The sequence below is a fragment of the Dicentrarchus labrax genome, unplaced genomic scaffold, assembly GCF_905237075.1.
Source record: "Dicentrarchus labrax unplaced genomic scaffold, dlabrax2021, whole genome shotgun sequence".
Taxonomy (NCBI): Eukaryota; Metazoa; Chordata; class Actinopteri; family Moronidae; genus Dicentrarchus; species Dicentrarchus labrax.
The window spans coordinates 17,510,564-17,528,523 of record NW_026136708.1 but is presented as its reverse complement, the minus strand read 5'-3'; the positions used below and the strand labels follow the sequence as shown (position 1 = coordinate 17,528,523).

General features: G+C 41.5%; 1 protein-coding gene across 2 annotated transcripts in view; it reads right to left on the bottom strand.

Annotated features, from left to right (window-relative positions):
- Nucleotides 1-861: 861 nt before the first annotated feature.
- Nucleotides 862-17,960, bottom strand: part of foxo3b (forkhead box O3b) — a 43,461-nt gene continuing 26,362 nt past the window's right edge. For both annotated transcript variants that reach the window (XM_051408501.1, XM_051408500.1), the window contains exons 3-4: nucleotides 3,185-4,662; nucleotides 862-2,389 (exon numbers count right to left, since the gene is read on the bottom strand). In XM_051408501.1, the coding sequence (XP_051264461.1) occupies nucleotides 3,214-4,662 (1,449 nt within the window). In that variant the 3' untranslated portion in view covers nucleotides 862-2,389; nucleotides 3,185-3,213. The remainder of the gene's footprint in view (nucleotides 2,390-3,184; nucleotides 4,663-17,960) is intronic.

Below are 17,960 nucleotides of genomic sequence, written 5' to 3'. Positions count from 1 at the left end.
AAATACATACATGCATACAGTCGTCTGTGCTGTATGCGCCATGAGGGATAGTGAGGGATTTACACATCCTCGTGAGATTAATTCAACAGAAATAAACTCCACAGATAAACACATACACACACACAGACACACACACACATTAACATGTACTCAGGAGATACAGGAAGTCACCTGCAGGAGCACCAGGCGTGTCCATGAGGGGGTGTGTGTATGTGTGTCACGAGTCCGAACAAGAGGAAAAAAAGCTATGAAAGCAAAAACCAAAAATAACAGACCGCATGAAGTCTTAATCCTGACGTTTATCTTCCTTCTTCCTCTTCATCTTGACGACCAAAAGTTCACAGGTTACAAGTTCACAAACACAAAGCATTACTGTTTTTATCAGAAATGTTAAAATACCATTAGAATGTGACTTGATGTTATTCAAATTCCCCCCTGAGTGATTCTATATATGCATAACAAGCCCCACAAGCTCATGACAAGAAAACAGCAGAGCTTAACACAGATCCCTGGTATTATTTTTTCTTTCTTTTTGTGTGTGTGTTATGTGTGTGTTCATGTGTGTGTACTGTATGTGTGCTGTGATTTGGCTGCCAGCATATCCTACTGTTTGTTTCAAGTAATTTGGCAATATACAGAGATAGCTTATTGTTTTACTCAAGAAACAAATGGCTTCTAGAGGAATGAGCCTACAACCCTGATCCCACCCAAACCCCACTGTCCGCCCACCCACCCACCCCTCTGCTGTCTACAGGTTCAACCTCGCCGTGCTACAAGTTGCTGCAGCTTTGGGCTTCTGCAGGTGGTTGAGTAAAAACAGAAACAAAACGAACACACAAAATGCACGGCTTGCTCTCAGGGCAGGATTCAACACTGTTTACATAGCACCTGTTATGGTGTGGAAATGTTCACAACCCTAGGACACAGGTATTCATTTTGGCTACATCATATGCAGTGATAAACAACCTTAACAGAACTCACTAGAAGTTAAGAAATCTAAGAACACACAGACAAGATCTTTCCCCCGGTTTCTTGACCTTTCCACTGCCCTGCACTGTACAAATACCCATGATAAAGATTTTCTTCCTCTAGTCTTTTTTCTTCTTTTTTTACAGTTAGATATACACAAAAGATAACAAATATTTTTTTCGTAATATTCAGCTAATTGTAATGAAACACCTCAGTATACGGCATTTCATTTAATTCAAGCAATTCATTAGAACAAAACTGGAAGTGCATGGCATTAAGATGGGAATCTTAACTTCGAATGGTGTGTTCAGACCGAACGCATAATCTGATTAAAATGTTAAAATGAGTTGAAAAGGTTTCAACTTGAGTGTAAAATTCATGTGATGCTGTCTATCGTGAGAGCCTATCAGTGTTGAGATTCTCCTGACGTCACAGAGAATCACAAGTTGATTATTGTCACTGTCTGTGGGCAGTTGGAGTTCTATGATTCAACGTCTTTACTGTGTAGAGACAGAACTACAAGGTAAGTTCTTAGAATATATATTTGTTACTTGATACAAGCTATTGGTTGTACTAAACTAATACTCCCATTGGCTGTTCGGGAGATTATTCGCAGGTTGTGAAACACTCCAGCTGCCATAATCGCGCAGGTAACGGCTGGTGAAATTTTGCTTCGTTTTCAGTCTGAACACACCATAAGGGTTCGGAGGTTTTGCAAAACTGGGGTGAAGTGTAAGTTTGTCTGTTTGTGTGTTTGCATGTACTGTATGCATGGCCAAGATACTCCATTTCCATCTCTCCATTTCATCAATAAACCAATTCTTTCTGTACATACATGTATGAGGCAGAAACAGTTATGATAAAACAGAAAATCCAAAAAACAAACACTGAACATTTAAAATCACTAAGTGAAAACAGAGGGAAATTCTTTTTTCAACATAACACATCCCAAGAAACCACTGGATCAGATTTACATCACATCACTTCTTGATTTTTTCACTTTACACTTTTGTCTTTTTTGTCTTCAACTGGAACAACTGCACCGTGCACTCCTTCAATCCTCGCTTGATATTTAGTCCTTGTATTCCACCTGAAACCCCCTCTGATAAGCAGTGTCTCTTTGATATCAACAGACTGAATGTCAAAGGAAAATTGCATAATTCTAAGATTTGTGAGTTTGACATAGCTTTCTTTTTGTTGTTGTTGTTGTTGTTTCACAGGAGGCTTTAAGGGCTGATGTGCAGCATCTCTAGAGTCTGTCAGTTCGTTCATGGTTCACCAGTGTGGGAGCGAAGGTAAAGCTCTCAAGAGGAAGTCTTCTTCTGTAAACACAGGGTTTGTATTTTACGTTGTGCTGATGGCAGGTTTGGCAAAAAGGATGTTGTGTGTCTGATCTTCTCTTGCACTACATAGTTCAGACCTGGAAAGATAAAGGGGCGAGATAATTATGTCTGAGTAATAGTAAGTAAAAAAGAAAGTATTTATTTTAATGTAAAGGTAGTGGTCGGCTTTTTATGGTGAAACCAGAAGTGTTTACAGGAACATTATGTTTCTACTCACCAGTAGATAAAGACTTTTTTATGACTAGGACATCATTTTAAAACTTTGCTTGGATGTAAAACATTCTATCACATGCTGAACAAATCTTGATAAATGAGAATGGCCCAGGAAACGAGGACTGACAAACAAACAAACTTTCAGCAACTGGAGAATAAACTATTGGGGCAGCTACTTTTTTTAGCATCATTGGGAAAAATGATGAAGCGATGCACAGTTGAAGTGGTTTGGTGAAGAGACACAGCAGCATGTAATTACGTTGAGAGAATCTTTACCATATGGATTCAGATGTGGGGATTAGAGCATGGACTCCGATTATGGTTTATAACAGCATCTCAGTGTTTTTTTCAGATCTGTTCTAACCTTCTAAGCAGTATATATATAAAATCACAAACCTAGAAAGCATGATGGTATATGAACGTTTCCACCAATAGTTAAGAAGTGATCTTGCACACTTCTTCCATATTTTTATATTTTGAAAAAGAAAGATCTGATCTGATTTTAGGTGTCAGAATCAGTATTGGGGGAGAAAAAGTTCTAAATAAGATAACATAAAATAATCCTTTATTATCCCACAATGGGGAAATTTAGTTTGTATATGCTCACCTTTGCTCAAATACCACATGATATACACCTCTACACACTCAAACATACACACCTGCTCTGCTCCTTCCCGGCCTGACCCTCTCAGCCGGGTACCCAGCTTTGAGAGGTCTGCTTGGTGTTCGTGAAGTTGCCGACTCCGTTCATGTTGGCCAGAGAGTCAAAGTTAAAGTCCAGACCATCTGCGTCCATCAGCTCGCTCCTGATGATGGAGTCCATATCACACTCCAAGCTGCTGTTGAACATGTCCAGGTCCAGATCTGTGGGGAAACGGTCCTGGCAGATCCCTCCACTGCTGCTAACGGTTCCATTTAGAAAGATCGAGGTGTCAATCTGCATGGAAGAGGAACCATTTCCCCCCAAAGGTGAGAGCAGGAGCTGCTGCTTGGCATTAGCCAGAACGTTAGCCTCGTTGGCTAGGTTCAGGCCCCCGTTTAAAGACCTCAGGGAGCTCTGGTTGTGGTTGTTACTTTGCAACATCTCCCCTTGGCTGCCCTGAAGTCCTCCAGTGGTCCCAAAGGTCATTACGGGATCATTACGGAGCATGAGGCCACGTCGAGAGTTCTGGGAAATGACGGCGGCAGCGCTGGCCTGTGACATGAGTGGGTCAGACTGGGTCATCATGACATCACTGTGGCTGTGGCTGTCAGAATTGAGCAGGTCTTGTAGTGTCTGACTGCCAAAGCGAGACAGGCTGATGCTGGAGAAGGAGGTCTGCTTGTTCTCCTGGATGGTCTGCATGGGGGACGGACGCAAAGAGGATCCCGTCGTGTGGGGGCCAAAGATAGAGTTACTGTAACCATTAACTCCACCATTAGGAGAAGGGTTGGATGCGGGAGAGGAAGTGGAGGAAGGTGTGCCTAGCACGTTGGGTTTAGACCCAAAGTTGAATCCTGAGGAACCATTTGTAGCTGGCTGTCCTGTAACGGTTGGCACCAGATTGATGTTATCCAGCAACTCATCCATCAGGTCGTCTGTGAGTCCGTCATTCAGGTTCATTGTACCTGCAAGGTCTGCCAGGCGGGGCAGCTCAGTCGGCACAGGCTTCCCGTTGGTCGTGGCATTGCCGGGAGACAGTGCTCTGCCAGGGCTGGAGTAGAGCATCGGCGAGAGAGGAGGCTCGTCATCTGGCACCTCGTCTAGCTCAGGGTTGGCCAGAATGGGTGAAAGGCGACCGCTCAGTGTGCTGGCGTTGGAATTTGTGCGTGAGCGGAAGTCTGTCCAGGCGTCTAGGTCCTCACTGCTGCGTGACGTTGGGCTTCCAGGCCACTTGGAGAGACCTGAAGGACTATCTCCACCCCCTTCGCCGGCAGCAGCTGCTGCAGCTTGCAGGGCTGCCTTCTTCTTGGCAGCACGGCCACGGGCGGACTTGGTGTACTTGTTGCTATTGTCCATGGAGACAGCACGGCGGCGAGGGGCCTTTCCACCCTTCCCTCCCTCTGGGTTGATCATCCACCAGGAACTCTTCCCTGTTCCCTCGTTCTGAACGCGGATGAAACGGCTGTGGAGGGAAAGGTTGTGCCGGATGGAGTTCTGTAACACAAAAGAGAAAAAGAGACTATGTTAAGTGATGTGTGTAAAATCCAATTACCCAAACAATGACTGTCATCAATATTGATTTGTTGCATTCTTTCTTTCCTTTTACCAATACAACTTTCAATGAATACCTCTCATTAAGTCCAACACTGATCCATAAACCACCCACAACTGCTGATTCTGCAGCGATGTAAACAGTTGCTCTTGGTGACTAGACACACAAACAAAGCCAAAATCTTGTTGTCTCAATTGTTCAGAAAATATAGACAAGAAGACATTAACGTGCAGCAGCAGCACTTAGTACTGATGTCTGTATTGTTCCCACTGTAGCTTTTGTGTCATGGGTATAAAAGAGAAAAGAGAGACAGTGGTCTATAATCAAGCGTCTCCTCGATTATGAATGACACATACAAAGAGCCCCTGTGTTGCTTGAGGAGCGCATTCTGTGTCTGATCATGTGTGTTGGTGCATGCCTGTGTGTGAGTCTTGGCTGGTGCGTATTGATCAACTCCTTCCTTGTGCGAGCCCCAGAGTCTAATAGTGAGGGAATTGGTGCACATGACAGCCCCTGGTAATGATCAAGAGTTTTATTCACGACACAGAGATGCATGTATACATTAAAAGCCCAAACGGCTGCAAGACTGTTGAATCACATGTTGCCTCACTGCTTGCTTTGTTTACATCTACGCTTATCAGACAGGCATTCTTTCTTTTATACACTGATGCCGTAGCAGTTGTACACACGTTTTTAGTTGCTAGTGGCATGACTCTAGAGATGGCAATGTCTATTCGCTGGTCTACCACTTTGGTCCAAACTGAGACAACATCTACTGGATTGATTTCCCTGAAATTTTGTAACAAGATTCATTGTCCCCAGAGGATGAACGTACTGACTTAGAGTCAGCCACCATTCAAATTGTCTAGTACTTTGTTTTATGACTAAATGCTTCCAAAAGATTGATGTCTCAATGTTGGGTTACATTTAAACCACAAGAAGAAAGACAAAGGCCAGAAAAACATTTTGTTTTCATAAAACCCAAGCACCATTTAAATAACAGTAGCTTTTAAACGTTTATAAAACAGCATTTTAAGGAAACTGTTCCATTCTGGATAATTAGTATATATGGTTAAGACCTTTTTGACTTGACTTTTGTCCTTTTACTCCTCTTTTTGTGCCCCACAACCTACCAAAGGTCTTGTTCAATTCATTATTTTGCCTCAGTCTCCTTCTCTTTCCATACCCTTTTCCTCTTCCGCAGGTTCTGTTGTTTCACAAACACACAGCTCTTATGGGCCCTGAGGGACTCTGGGGCTATGCTATATCCTCTCATATAAACAACCCAACCGCCATCCACAACATGCACGCATTTTTCCCTCTCTGTTTTCCTCCCATGTATATTTTTACTCCCTAAAACAGAACAGATTTCTCTGTTCCAAACTACGAGGGCCAACATTTTCGAGTTTTGTGGGAATCACAATATTGTTTTCCATGAAGCAGTCCCGTCTGTCCTGGGCAACAGTTTACAGACAATTTGGTCTGGATTGTTTTTCTGGTCAAAGGCGGTTCAATCAGAGAGGAGAAAAAGCAGGCTTAAGTTACGAATTCTGAATGCTACATTGGCAGAGTAAGAAAGTTTGATGTCTGGAGGCCAAACTGAACCTATGACCCTCTGTGAGTGAGTGTGTGTGTATTTGAGCATGTAGGTGTTTTCAGAAGTTATACAGAAATGCCCAGTTTTGCATTTGCAGGCTCTTGAGTGTTTTGCAATTGTAAATGTTTTTGCAACACTGTGTGCTTTTTGTGACCGCTGCTGTGCATTAGCAAATCCATAAAAAGTTGCATTTAATCATGAATGGTGTGTGTATGTGAATGCACGTTCCCAGTGTGTGTGTGTGTGTGTGTGTGTGTGTGTGTGCTTGTGTGTGTATTCTGTGAAATGAGGTAAGATGAGAAGAGATACCAGTGAGACCAGTGTTTATCCTCTGCCAGCATCTCTTGAGGCATGACGTAATGCTGCTTTATTACAGAACATTTTACAAACACACACACACACACACACACACACACACACACACACACACACACACACAATACACAAACACACACGCACACACACACACACACACACACACACACACACACACACACACACACACACTAGCTGAATGCTTCCAGCTGCCAGGGAGATGTAAATAATGGCAGAAGATGGACTTTGTAAAGGAAAAAGAGAACTTTAGGAGGGACGAATGAGAGCAGAATGAATGGAATCTCCCGCTGCTGTAAACATTTACCTGCCAGCAGCTGACACTTCATCAATCCTTCTCCCTCACTTCATCCTACACCACCTTTATCCCCGCACCTCCAAACTCCCTCCTCCAAACGGAGCCACTTGTTTAATGTTTCTCTTTTCCGTGCCACTGCTCGTATCCTTCAAATGTCAGGTGAGATATTTCTAACTCGGTGTGATGGAGCAGCAATAAAAGGAAAAGGGACATCTGCAACCGAAGCACGGACAGTGATAAAAAGAAGGAGAAAAAAATAAAAAGTTGGGTGCCGTGTAAAAATGTGTGAGTGATGGTGAGAAAGAGGGTGAGAAGATGATGACTGCAGAATAAAGAAAGAATAAATGAGCCTGCTATGTATCAGTATTACGTGTGATGTATGCGTGTAGTACATCGTAGTAGTAGATCCTCCCACACACTGTCCAGCTTATACATGTTAGTCTGGATAATTCATAGATTTATTATATTAGAGATATATTTATATACTTTATTCACCTCCATTTTACTGGGATGGAGCAGAAGCCTCAGTTACAAAGATCTTGGCAGATAAAACTAAAACTATCTGCTGATACACTTGTGGTTCTGTGAGTGGAAAATATGTTTTTTTATTATTTCAGTGGACTGACCTTTTAACCATTTATGTCTGGTTATTTTCTTTGCTTCACATTTCATGTAGACATTCAGTCTCTCCTGCACACCACAACATCTTATTTCTGGCTACCATGAGTCTTAATGTATTTTTCATATAATTTAACTTCCCAGGAGTTTATTAAACTGCTCTTAAATCACACCTGAGTTTGGTAACAGCATTTCACTAAACCTGACAGACTTTTTGGGGCAAACAAGCCTCAGATGTGGAAAAAGAGTCTCCGAAGGCTCTCTGCGTACAAAGCATTAAGAAAATCTTCATAATACACAGAGGGAGTTTCTTCTTCCGTGCAATGAAAATCCCAAGTCCTGTATTTTAAATTCAACATCCATCATTAACCCGTTTCCTCCTCCTTCATAACTGAAATAGATGTAATAGCTGAAATCAATACTGCATTACAGCTCTTTCTTGGAATCCTTTGTTCTATTTCATTTACTGTTGTGCTTTTATTACAAAATATCGCCATTGTGAAGCCCTTTAAGGCAGCAAGTGTGATTGAATAAGCATTTTATGGTTTGTTATTTGCAGCACTCCATGGGTTTGTGTGTGTACATGGCACATCGCTGTGTGAGTGGGATACTGTATGCTTACTACCGTACAGTTCCTCTAGGGTATTCCCAAAGTCCATTAATAAAAACAGCTCACTGAGACAGCAGCTCTGATTCATAACTCCTGCTATGCAGCCACAAGAGCTAAATAACACACATACACTAACACAGCATGCAACAACAACCTTCCAAGCGATAATGATGCTCTTGACACTACCCGGGTAATTTTAGGGATTTTTGGGGATTTCTCTCTCGACTAATTATTCCCTCCATTTTTCTGTTTTGTACCCTCCTCATTCTCTCTAATTCTTCTCTGACAAATGTCTTTACTTTGAAGGAATAGTTTGACATTTGGGAAACATTCTTTTGAAGATTGATTATATGAAGTTACAGCCAGCGGCCGGTTAGCTTAGCTGAGCATTTAGCCTGGAATCACCAGACTAATTGGTAAATGCACAGCAAATGAAACATCATGAGCTTGGCAGATTTGTCTGGTTCCTAGGCTAATAAAGACTGGAAACTGGTTGCCTGGCAACCTTACGGTAACAGCAAGACTCCAGGAAGTAACTGCGCCTGGCCAATAAATATTTTTTTTGTGTGAAACAAAACATTCAAGATATAATGAGTTAATTAGTGAGCTTTAGACGTACTGGTAGGTGGATTTTAAGGTTCATATTTAGTTTACAGACATGAGAGTGGTATCGATCTTCTCATCAAGCTTTGGGCAAGAAAGCAAATATTTCCCAAAATATTGAACTATTCCTTTTGATCATCATGAAAACCTGCTTTGGGGCTGGATATCCCACTGTAGATATATGAAAGTATTTATAACTAATATCTGGTAGCTGTTAGAGTGTAGTTTTTAATTATGAGTAACATTTATTGTTTTATATCTGTATATCTGTTTATATTCTAACTTAATTACTTCTTTTATTGTAAACATTTATTCCTTATGACAGAAGAATACAAATTACCCACTTTTAGAGCAGACTACTGGGCAAGGGTTGTCAATTTATTTTATAATTGAATCTTACCATTATCTATGATTGGTCTGACATTATAGACTCCCCCTGAGCCAATCTTGAAAGCTGCTAGATCGACGGAGTAAACTGTCCAAGAGGTCGATTATCCAAGTTCAACAGTGTTACATTTCTGAAGCAAACTAACTCAAAGATAGCCTGACGAAGCTGAACTTGCTTCGTGAGACAGGCCCCAGCTGTGTGTGTGCGTGCACCAGCTGCAGCCAGAGCTCAGGAACACAGAGGCCTTTTTGTCCGTCAGCAACATGTGGGAACAATTAATCACTGTCAGCAACCACGCTAGGAATCTCTCTCTCTCTCTCTCTGTCTCTCTCTCTCTCTCTCTCTCTCTCTCTCTCTCTCTCTCTCTCCTTTTTCTCATTATTCAGATTTTTTAAGGTGCGTAGGTGGGGACTCATATATTTGTATTTATGTAAATCTGAATGTAGAAGGTGTGTGTGCATTGAATTTGCATTTTTTAGTTGATTTTCAGTCTACTGTGTGGGAATTAGATCAATTTATTACATAGATGCTTGTTTTAAATGTATATAAATGAATACCTCAGTCCAGTGAGTTACCCAGAAAGCAGGTTCCTCTGATTGGTGCAGATGATTCTAAGAGTGCTTTCTAATTGGTTGTAGCCTCAGCAGTGGTGATTGGTGGAGTGAAATTGGCTTGCGTAGCCAGGCAGTACAGAAAAGGGAGGGTCTGCATGGTATTGCAAGTGTATTTCATCACCCAGCTACAGCACATATCTGAACTCAAATGTATGAACTGGGTCAGTTCCACTTTGCTGGGTTCCTGTACTCTGTGTGAGTCTGAGAGAAACATTCTAATGGTCAGCCCAACCCAGATACAACCTGCACACAAAACCCCCCACAACACACACACACACACACACACACACACACACACACACACACACACACACACACACACACACACACACACTCCAAGCTCTTCTCGTATTGTGCTGCAGGAAAGCATTGGGTCAGAGGGTTACAGTGTCATACAGCCTGGAGACAGGACTGTGTCAAAGTTCAAAGTGCCTCATACATGTTAGCCCCGCCCCCTCAACCCTGCTGCCACTGCTGTGATTGGACCAACTCTGTGACCTGAGCCTCACACCTCTGGTGTACTTAACCACCCACTGACAAAGTGTGTATGTGTGTGTGTGTGTGAGTCCTGGCCAAACATAACCACACGTTATCGGCCATTATGTAAACCAGCAATAATCTGAGTCTAATGTCAACAGTGACCACTGCTGGGTCAAGCCAAACAACTTGCTCAACATAAGTTACCATTTAAGACGAGGAACTGACAATGGGCTGTGGTTAAAATAATGCTTGTCTTTCCCTGAAGTGTTCTTTCTTCAGAGAATGCAAACAAAATTAACTTTGTCCAAACAAGCGACAGGTAGCGTCCTAGCAAATGAACGACAGACAAATGACGACTATAAAAAGTTAGCAAAGCAAACATAATAACTAGAACGAGACGGAGCTCATTGTTTGTTTTGTTTCAAGGAGAAAGAGCTAATGAAAGCAAGAAAGTCTGTCTGACTCTGGCACATGTAGAGGTATGTGTATTCATTTTCAAGAAACAAACAAGAGCCTAGGCCTAAGGGTTTGTAGCCACAAATACTATTATTTGTTACTAAATACAAGTTTGAGTCATATTTTAGACATGTGTAACATGTATGTGGAAAACAGCAAATGACAAAATGGTATGAATTTGATCATCTTTAAAAAATAATTTAAAAAACAGCTTATTAAGAACAGCAATGTATTTCTGGAGAAAAGGGGAATGACAGAAAACAAAATAAACATTTTGATGGCACATCATCTCACACCCGCTTAAAAAATCAATAATCCCATCAATAAATTTATTAAGCTTAATTTTATGTAATCTTTTAAATACTAAGTATAATAATAATGATTTAATACTTTACAAGTACATAAGGTGCAGTGTTTATAAAGATATGTAACTATTCTGTATTGGACATACACTCACTTCTGGAGATGGGCTTTTTTATGGTATAAATACTATACTAATTGTATTGTACAAACATAAAAATATACAGGACGGACTGATACAACTATAATAAGGGTTGTGCGTACGCAGACACACACACACACACACACACGTACACTAGAAAACCTGATGGTGACCACCTGACAGTGTGAGGAAAAGCTTCCTTGTTTGTGGTATTTGGCTGAACAAGCGTCCAGTTCACTCATCACGCTTGTTGTATGGACAGCCACAAATTTTGGGCTGACCCTCACGGACTTCACAAAATATACTTTATGCAGAGGTTTCACAGCCACACACTCACAGAAACCACGAACTGGTAAAAAGTAGTAGAGGAGAGCAGTGAGAGTGTTGCAAGGTAGTGCGAGGTGGAGGCGTAGACAACATGCAGGTCCTTGACACGTATAAGACGGTTTATAAATAAACAGCAAGGCTGGTCTGCGCTAACACTGCCGAGAGAGGACGGTTATTTATACTGTGACCCTACAATAACACACACACACACACACACACACACACACATTGGGTCCAGGTTCCAGCTGCCCTGAGCTCTGGACTGCAGACAGAACATTCCATTCTCTTCAATCATATGTGCGTTTCCCGGCCAGCGGCTGGGTGTCTCTCTCAGCTTGTGTGTGTTTTAAGTTGTATTTTGTGTGTGTGTGTGTGTGTGTGTGTGTGTGTGTGTGTGTGTGTGTGTGTGTGTGTGTGTGTGTGTGTGTGTGTGTGTACACTGGACAGGGATCTGGAGCTTGGCAGAAGGAATCCTGTTATACCTCATTCTTTTTACTTCTGCTCTAACTCCCTCCTCCACTCCTCTTTTTGTGAATAGATTAAGGTCTTCACGAAGACACACACACACACTCACTTTAAATGTCAACTCAATTCAGGAAATAGATTTTAATTTTTTTTTGTCATGAAAAGGGTCTATCCAATCTATAATACCTTATTCAGACTGACAAATCCCTTATTATGGTGTGAACAGCAATATCAAGTTCCTCTTAGAATTAAACTGCAGTTAAAGCGAACACACACACACACACACACACACACACATCCACACACACTGCTTTCTGAGATTTGTGACCTTGTTAAATCACCAAAAAGCTTGCTCTTGTCATCACCGAGACCTTACGGCTGCAATGTCAACCCCTTGCTCTCTTTCTAGCACTCCCATCTGTCTGCCTCTCCCTCTCTGCTCCCCTTCTCTGTCTTCATGTGTATCCAGTGTTGTGTAAGGCCACATGCTCAAAGAATTACTTGTTTACTCCTACATTCCCTCCAATCAGTTAGCCTGAGGTGGGAGAGGTGGCTGACCCATCCCACCTCAAACAGCCAATCAGAGCGGGCCGATGTGGAGGCATGGTTGGTCACGTTACCCTAGTAAGGCCTCATTGGGTCAGTGTGTTTTGATCGGCACTGGAGGGTCACCTCAGTTCCTATGGAGCATTGGCAGGAAAGTTATGTACACACACACTAAGAAGAATTTTGGATATGAAGAGCGAAAAAGCAGAAGGGAAATCAATCACTAGATATTTTCATGATTTGGGTCCTGAAAACAATAAAATTGTGAGAATCAAATTTCATGTCATCCATGCAAAAAGAAGAAGAAAAGTATGAGTTTAGAAGAAATAGACAACCAGTATACGTTCACAACCACACACTGTTCATTACAGCCCCAGTATGGGACGTGTATGCTTTGCTTTGGGACAACACAGGACATCCCTGCTGGGCTTTATCAACCCGAGTTCCAGGACATAGCGTCCTTAAGCTACGGAGCAACTGCGCCTGCCAAGAACACACACACACACACACACACACACACACACACACACACACACACACACACACACACACACACACACACACACACATGCACACACACACTGAAACACAGACACACACACTGACACACAGACACACACAGACACAAACACACGAGTACACTGACAACAGAAACATCTCAGTAAAGACAAAGACGGCTCATTGAGACAGAAGGAGAAACAGACTCGCAGGAGAGTAAAACAGCAGCGAGCAGAAGAACTAAACACCTCCACAACAATAATTTTCTCATCTTTATGTATTTTACTTTTTATTTTCACACAGTTCAAACCTGAATTCTGCTCATGCAAATAGCCATACACATGGGGGTTGTTGAGATGAGTCAACTGTTTAACCAAATTGGATTGTGGGTTTTCTAGCAATCTAGAAAATTGAATACCTGGCAAATTAAGGTACTTTGTCACATTGATTCTGTAAAACCCTGAAAATATGCAACATTGAGCACAATGGCCTACACTATAATTAGAGTAAAAAGGGGTGAACAAGGGGCTGCTTTGTTACACACCCTGAATACTCTGTAAATACATTGCCATTACAGTAAAAGGGTAAACAGGGGAGGGCTTTATTCTATAGCCCACATACCACAGACTAACACTGTAAAAAAAAGGAGCTTTCAGATGATAGTGCAACCAGAGATATTAAAGGGATAGCTACCTTGGTATAGATGTTAATGCAAATACTCTACTTTGTGGTAGAGAAATCTTTATTGTTTCATGGTACTGTATATATCATTATAATCCAACATCTGTCGCACATGTATAAATCTTAACAGGAGCACCTCTGACAGAAAAATGTCAATTTAATCTGTCAAACTCTTTCGATATGCTATGAAAATAAAGAATACATTCAAGGCATGACTGAAGGGAACTGTAATTCAGCTGCCAGTCAATAAATACAACCAGAGGGAACATGCTCTTAATATATTTGGTGATAAACTGCTGGTGGATTTAAAATAATTCATTTGCTGTGTGAGATGAATGTTGTTTGGGTTTGTCCGTGGGGTTGGGTTGACAGATCCTCTGCCCCGGCTTTATGACGATGGGGTGGTGACTCGCAGCCTGCCCTTTTTAAGAACTTGAACTATTTCAACATCTGACATCTAAAAATAGAGAGGGACCAGAGGGCAAGTCTGCTAGCAACGATTATCGTATTTATCCTGGCATATGAGTGTGCCGATGACAGACGCACTCTAATACACACAAAAAAACACACTCTGAGGATTGAAGCACAGTGGAGTGTACATGAGTGTATAGAGACAAGGGTAAAAAAGACAGGAGCAGCCAAGAACCAAATGATCCCACTGGTATGCATTACAGAGTTTTCTATGTGAACAGGTTGATTAATGAGACCTTCAAACTGTGTGTGAGAGAGATTGAGAGGCATTGAAGGAGACAGAGCTAGATAAAGAGTATAAGGGGAAGACAGAGAGATAGAGAAAAAGAGGGCACCCTTAGTATTAAGACTAGCAGGGTGTCTACATGATTAATTACATCTCTGTGCGATACGAGCAGCACCGAGGAGAGGAGGGATAGGGGGAATAGTGGGGGAAGGGCAGAATCATTCATAATTATCAGGAAGGGGAATGTTGCTATTCCTGTGGGAAGATACGGAGCGGGCGACAAGGAATACTTTTGGGAAATGAGCCTGCCATCGACGCCTCAACCCACAGACCTATTTCAAGGGCAATGGAGTAGAGAAGGGGAGGGATTTATTTTTAGCTTGCAGGGTTTGAAAGTAAGAGTCCTACTCATTTTCTACATAGACAAGGTGACTGGAAGTTAGAAGCTTGAATGTTCAACCACTGAGCAATTGTCGTGAACGAATTCTGGTTCAATTATAAAAAAGTGCAAAGATATACAACAGGGAGCCTCCACTAAACACGAGAAACATTTGAGTTATTTCTGTAGAACTTGCACAGCTGTATCGATCTCATCCACAATTGTCACCATTTATCTGTCAGTGTTTTACATGAATGTACCTGGGTATCTATGTCTATGTCATTCTTACTCCTGCCTATAAAGCTCTGATTGGTTAACTGTTCCACCAATCAGCGGACATATCCATCATATTTGAATTGCTGAATATGTTGGAGATGTGGGTGGTGATGCAGAGATTTGGAACCAGGTTCACCTATATGATTAATTTACTTTTGGATTCTGCATCAGTTCTGGATCAAAAACGTAACAACAGCCACTGAGGCTCCTGGGTAATGTAGTACTATACTCTAGCTGATGTATTGTAGTGTAGTTGATGTGCCACACTGGTTATGCCCAAAACAAAACCAAGACAACCAAAATATTCAGTGATGCATCAAAGAGCATTTTTGTGTTTCTATGTGGAGGAAAATTGAGGATATCATCAAAAGGAAAAGTTTCAAAACGGATTTCCCACTTTGTGACTCGAATGGATGGGAAGCAAACGGAAAAACGTCCACGGAGAGTAAGACGGTTCATTTTAATAGTAGATAGAAAAGCGAAAGAAGAAGAGAGGGCAGAAAGAGAAGTGGGCGGAAAGAGTGAGGAAGTGAGGGAGGGGAGGACGACATGCTGATTTTATGTGCGTGGCTTGGGTGAGGGGTTGACTGAGGTTTATTGCCTCCTTTAACACCACTCGGCTCTGTGTGCATACTTGTATTTCCACTGAGGACCAGCTTAAGCTCCGCACAGAACAAAATGGTAGCTTTTTCGGTGAACTGAGGACACTGATTAGGTTATGGATTTCTCTTGGAATATGTGATAGATTTATGGAAGATCAGTACTACTGTGGAGATACAGGTATTAGCCTTAATTACAAAGTAGAGCAAAAGAGAGAAGTATGCTATCATTCTGGAAATGAGGATGTGGATTTTTCTTAGTAACCCAAATTAATTTCTGGTATCTAGACACTGGCCGTAAGCCTTCTGCACACACGGGAAATTACAAATCTGACTGTTTTCTCCCCATTTAGCTAAGAACTGTCTGTTAAATGTTATCAATATATTATTTCTGTCTATATATAACATTATATTTATGTTTTATATCTCTATATATATAAACATAAATTCTCAAAACTAAACTTTTGCAAAAATGGAAAAAGACATTTAGAATTCACCTTACATTACTGGTAACCAAACTACCCCCTTAAGGAGTCTTAAAATAAATCTGTGGACTCATAACATCATAACATGGTGATTAAAGGAATAATAAAAGACACAAGAGACGTGATTTATCAGTCATATATTTCATTATTTCTTCTGTCTTTTCTCGATAATTTTCCCTAAAAAGTCTGACAAGGAAAAACTTCTCACAACTCATGTTGACACTACACCCCTAACCTGTGACAAGGGGGTCATAAAGTAGACTTTGCACAAGCCAGAAATTGTCGGGGACCACTGCGTTTCATGTTGTGATCTCTAGGGAGATTACCTTGTGTTGACATCTGGGGTCGCCAATGTGCACAACAGCCTATTGGTGTTAATATCAGGCATGAAGTCACAGTTAATGATAAAATGGAAGAAAAAAAAAAAGTTATGTAACACAAACATGTGCATGTGTCCTGCAGCGTATGGTGCCCCACTGTCTCCTGTGGCCATAAATTACACAAAAACTATACACTCACAACTGAAACATGAGCCACAAGCAGTATTTTCTCTCGTCGCTGTTTGTGTTCAAGTCTTCATTAAGTTTTCTATGTTTTTTTTCTTCTGTGTATTCATTAAGTTACAGAAAAGGACATTAAAAGACACACACACACCTTTGCCCCTGAGTTTCCCTCTGTGGATTCCAGTGTGTCCACATGTCATTTATCATTACACTTGTCCGCTTCCTCTACCTTTGCTCTGGTGCGTGTGACAGTGGGGTGTGCCGTCTCTTTTGACCCGATGTTTCCACAACACAGCCTGCTTAATGCCTCGAAGCTGTATCCAGGTCACGCCAACAGGACTTAGTTTGGGTTGAAGATGGGTCGCCTCATTTTCTATCTGTTGACGTACGCGGTTTCATGACCTCTCAAACCTCTAATTAACTCCGCTGAAGGTGAGCTATGATCTCATTCAGACAGATTATGGCGATAATAGCATTACGTATAATCATGCTGGCTAACTAAACAGCTCGATTATTTGGAACTGGTGACGTGCCGGCTCTTGTATGTAATGTGTGTATTCGTGCATGGGTGTTGTGTATATTTTGAGTTTTGGTGCAGCAGTGGAGTTCACATCTGGTCCGGATTAGTGTCGGGGCCCCGCTGGTGTTCATGGGGCTCTTCACTCTAATGGTGCTAAAAACAGATACAGTACACACTCACACACACACACGCATACACCAGACCACAAGCCACTGATTCTTACCGTATGTTGTACCATGACACACACTAAAAGGATAATTTCTGTTTATTAGAACTTGGGTTTTATTTTCCTTAGTTTTGGCCATCACCTAGCTGTAATATCTCACCGGGTTCATTTTTTAAGCTCTGGGAACGACATTCCTGAAAAGAGACAACGAAGGGAGAATCATAAATTGTAAACATCCATCTCAGTTTAGAGACAGACTTCCTGGTTCAACTTTGACCCCACACACCCATTGTAGGAGGGTATATAGCTTCAAACTATGTATTTTGCTAAATCATCCTGTATTTATTGGTCTAGTATTTTTTTCTCTCAAAGGTCCAGAGTGTAACATTGAGGAGGATCAATTGGCAGAAACTGAATATCATATTCATAGGTATGTTTTCATTAGTGTATTAAAAAAATAAGAATCATGTTTTTCCTGTTGCAGCTGTTTTATTTATATTATCTGGTTTTAAAACCTGTCCAGTCACTTGACAGTTTGTGCTTCTGCCCCATGTAACTTGCAGAATAGTCACCTTATTTCCAGATCTCAGTAGTTACTTTGGTGAGTACAGCATTAGCAAAACTGATAAGCCAAAACTTAAAACCTGAATTTCCCCTTT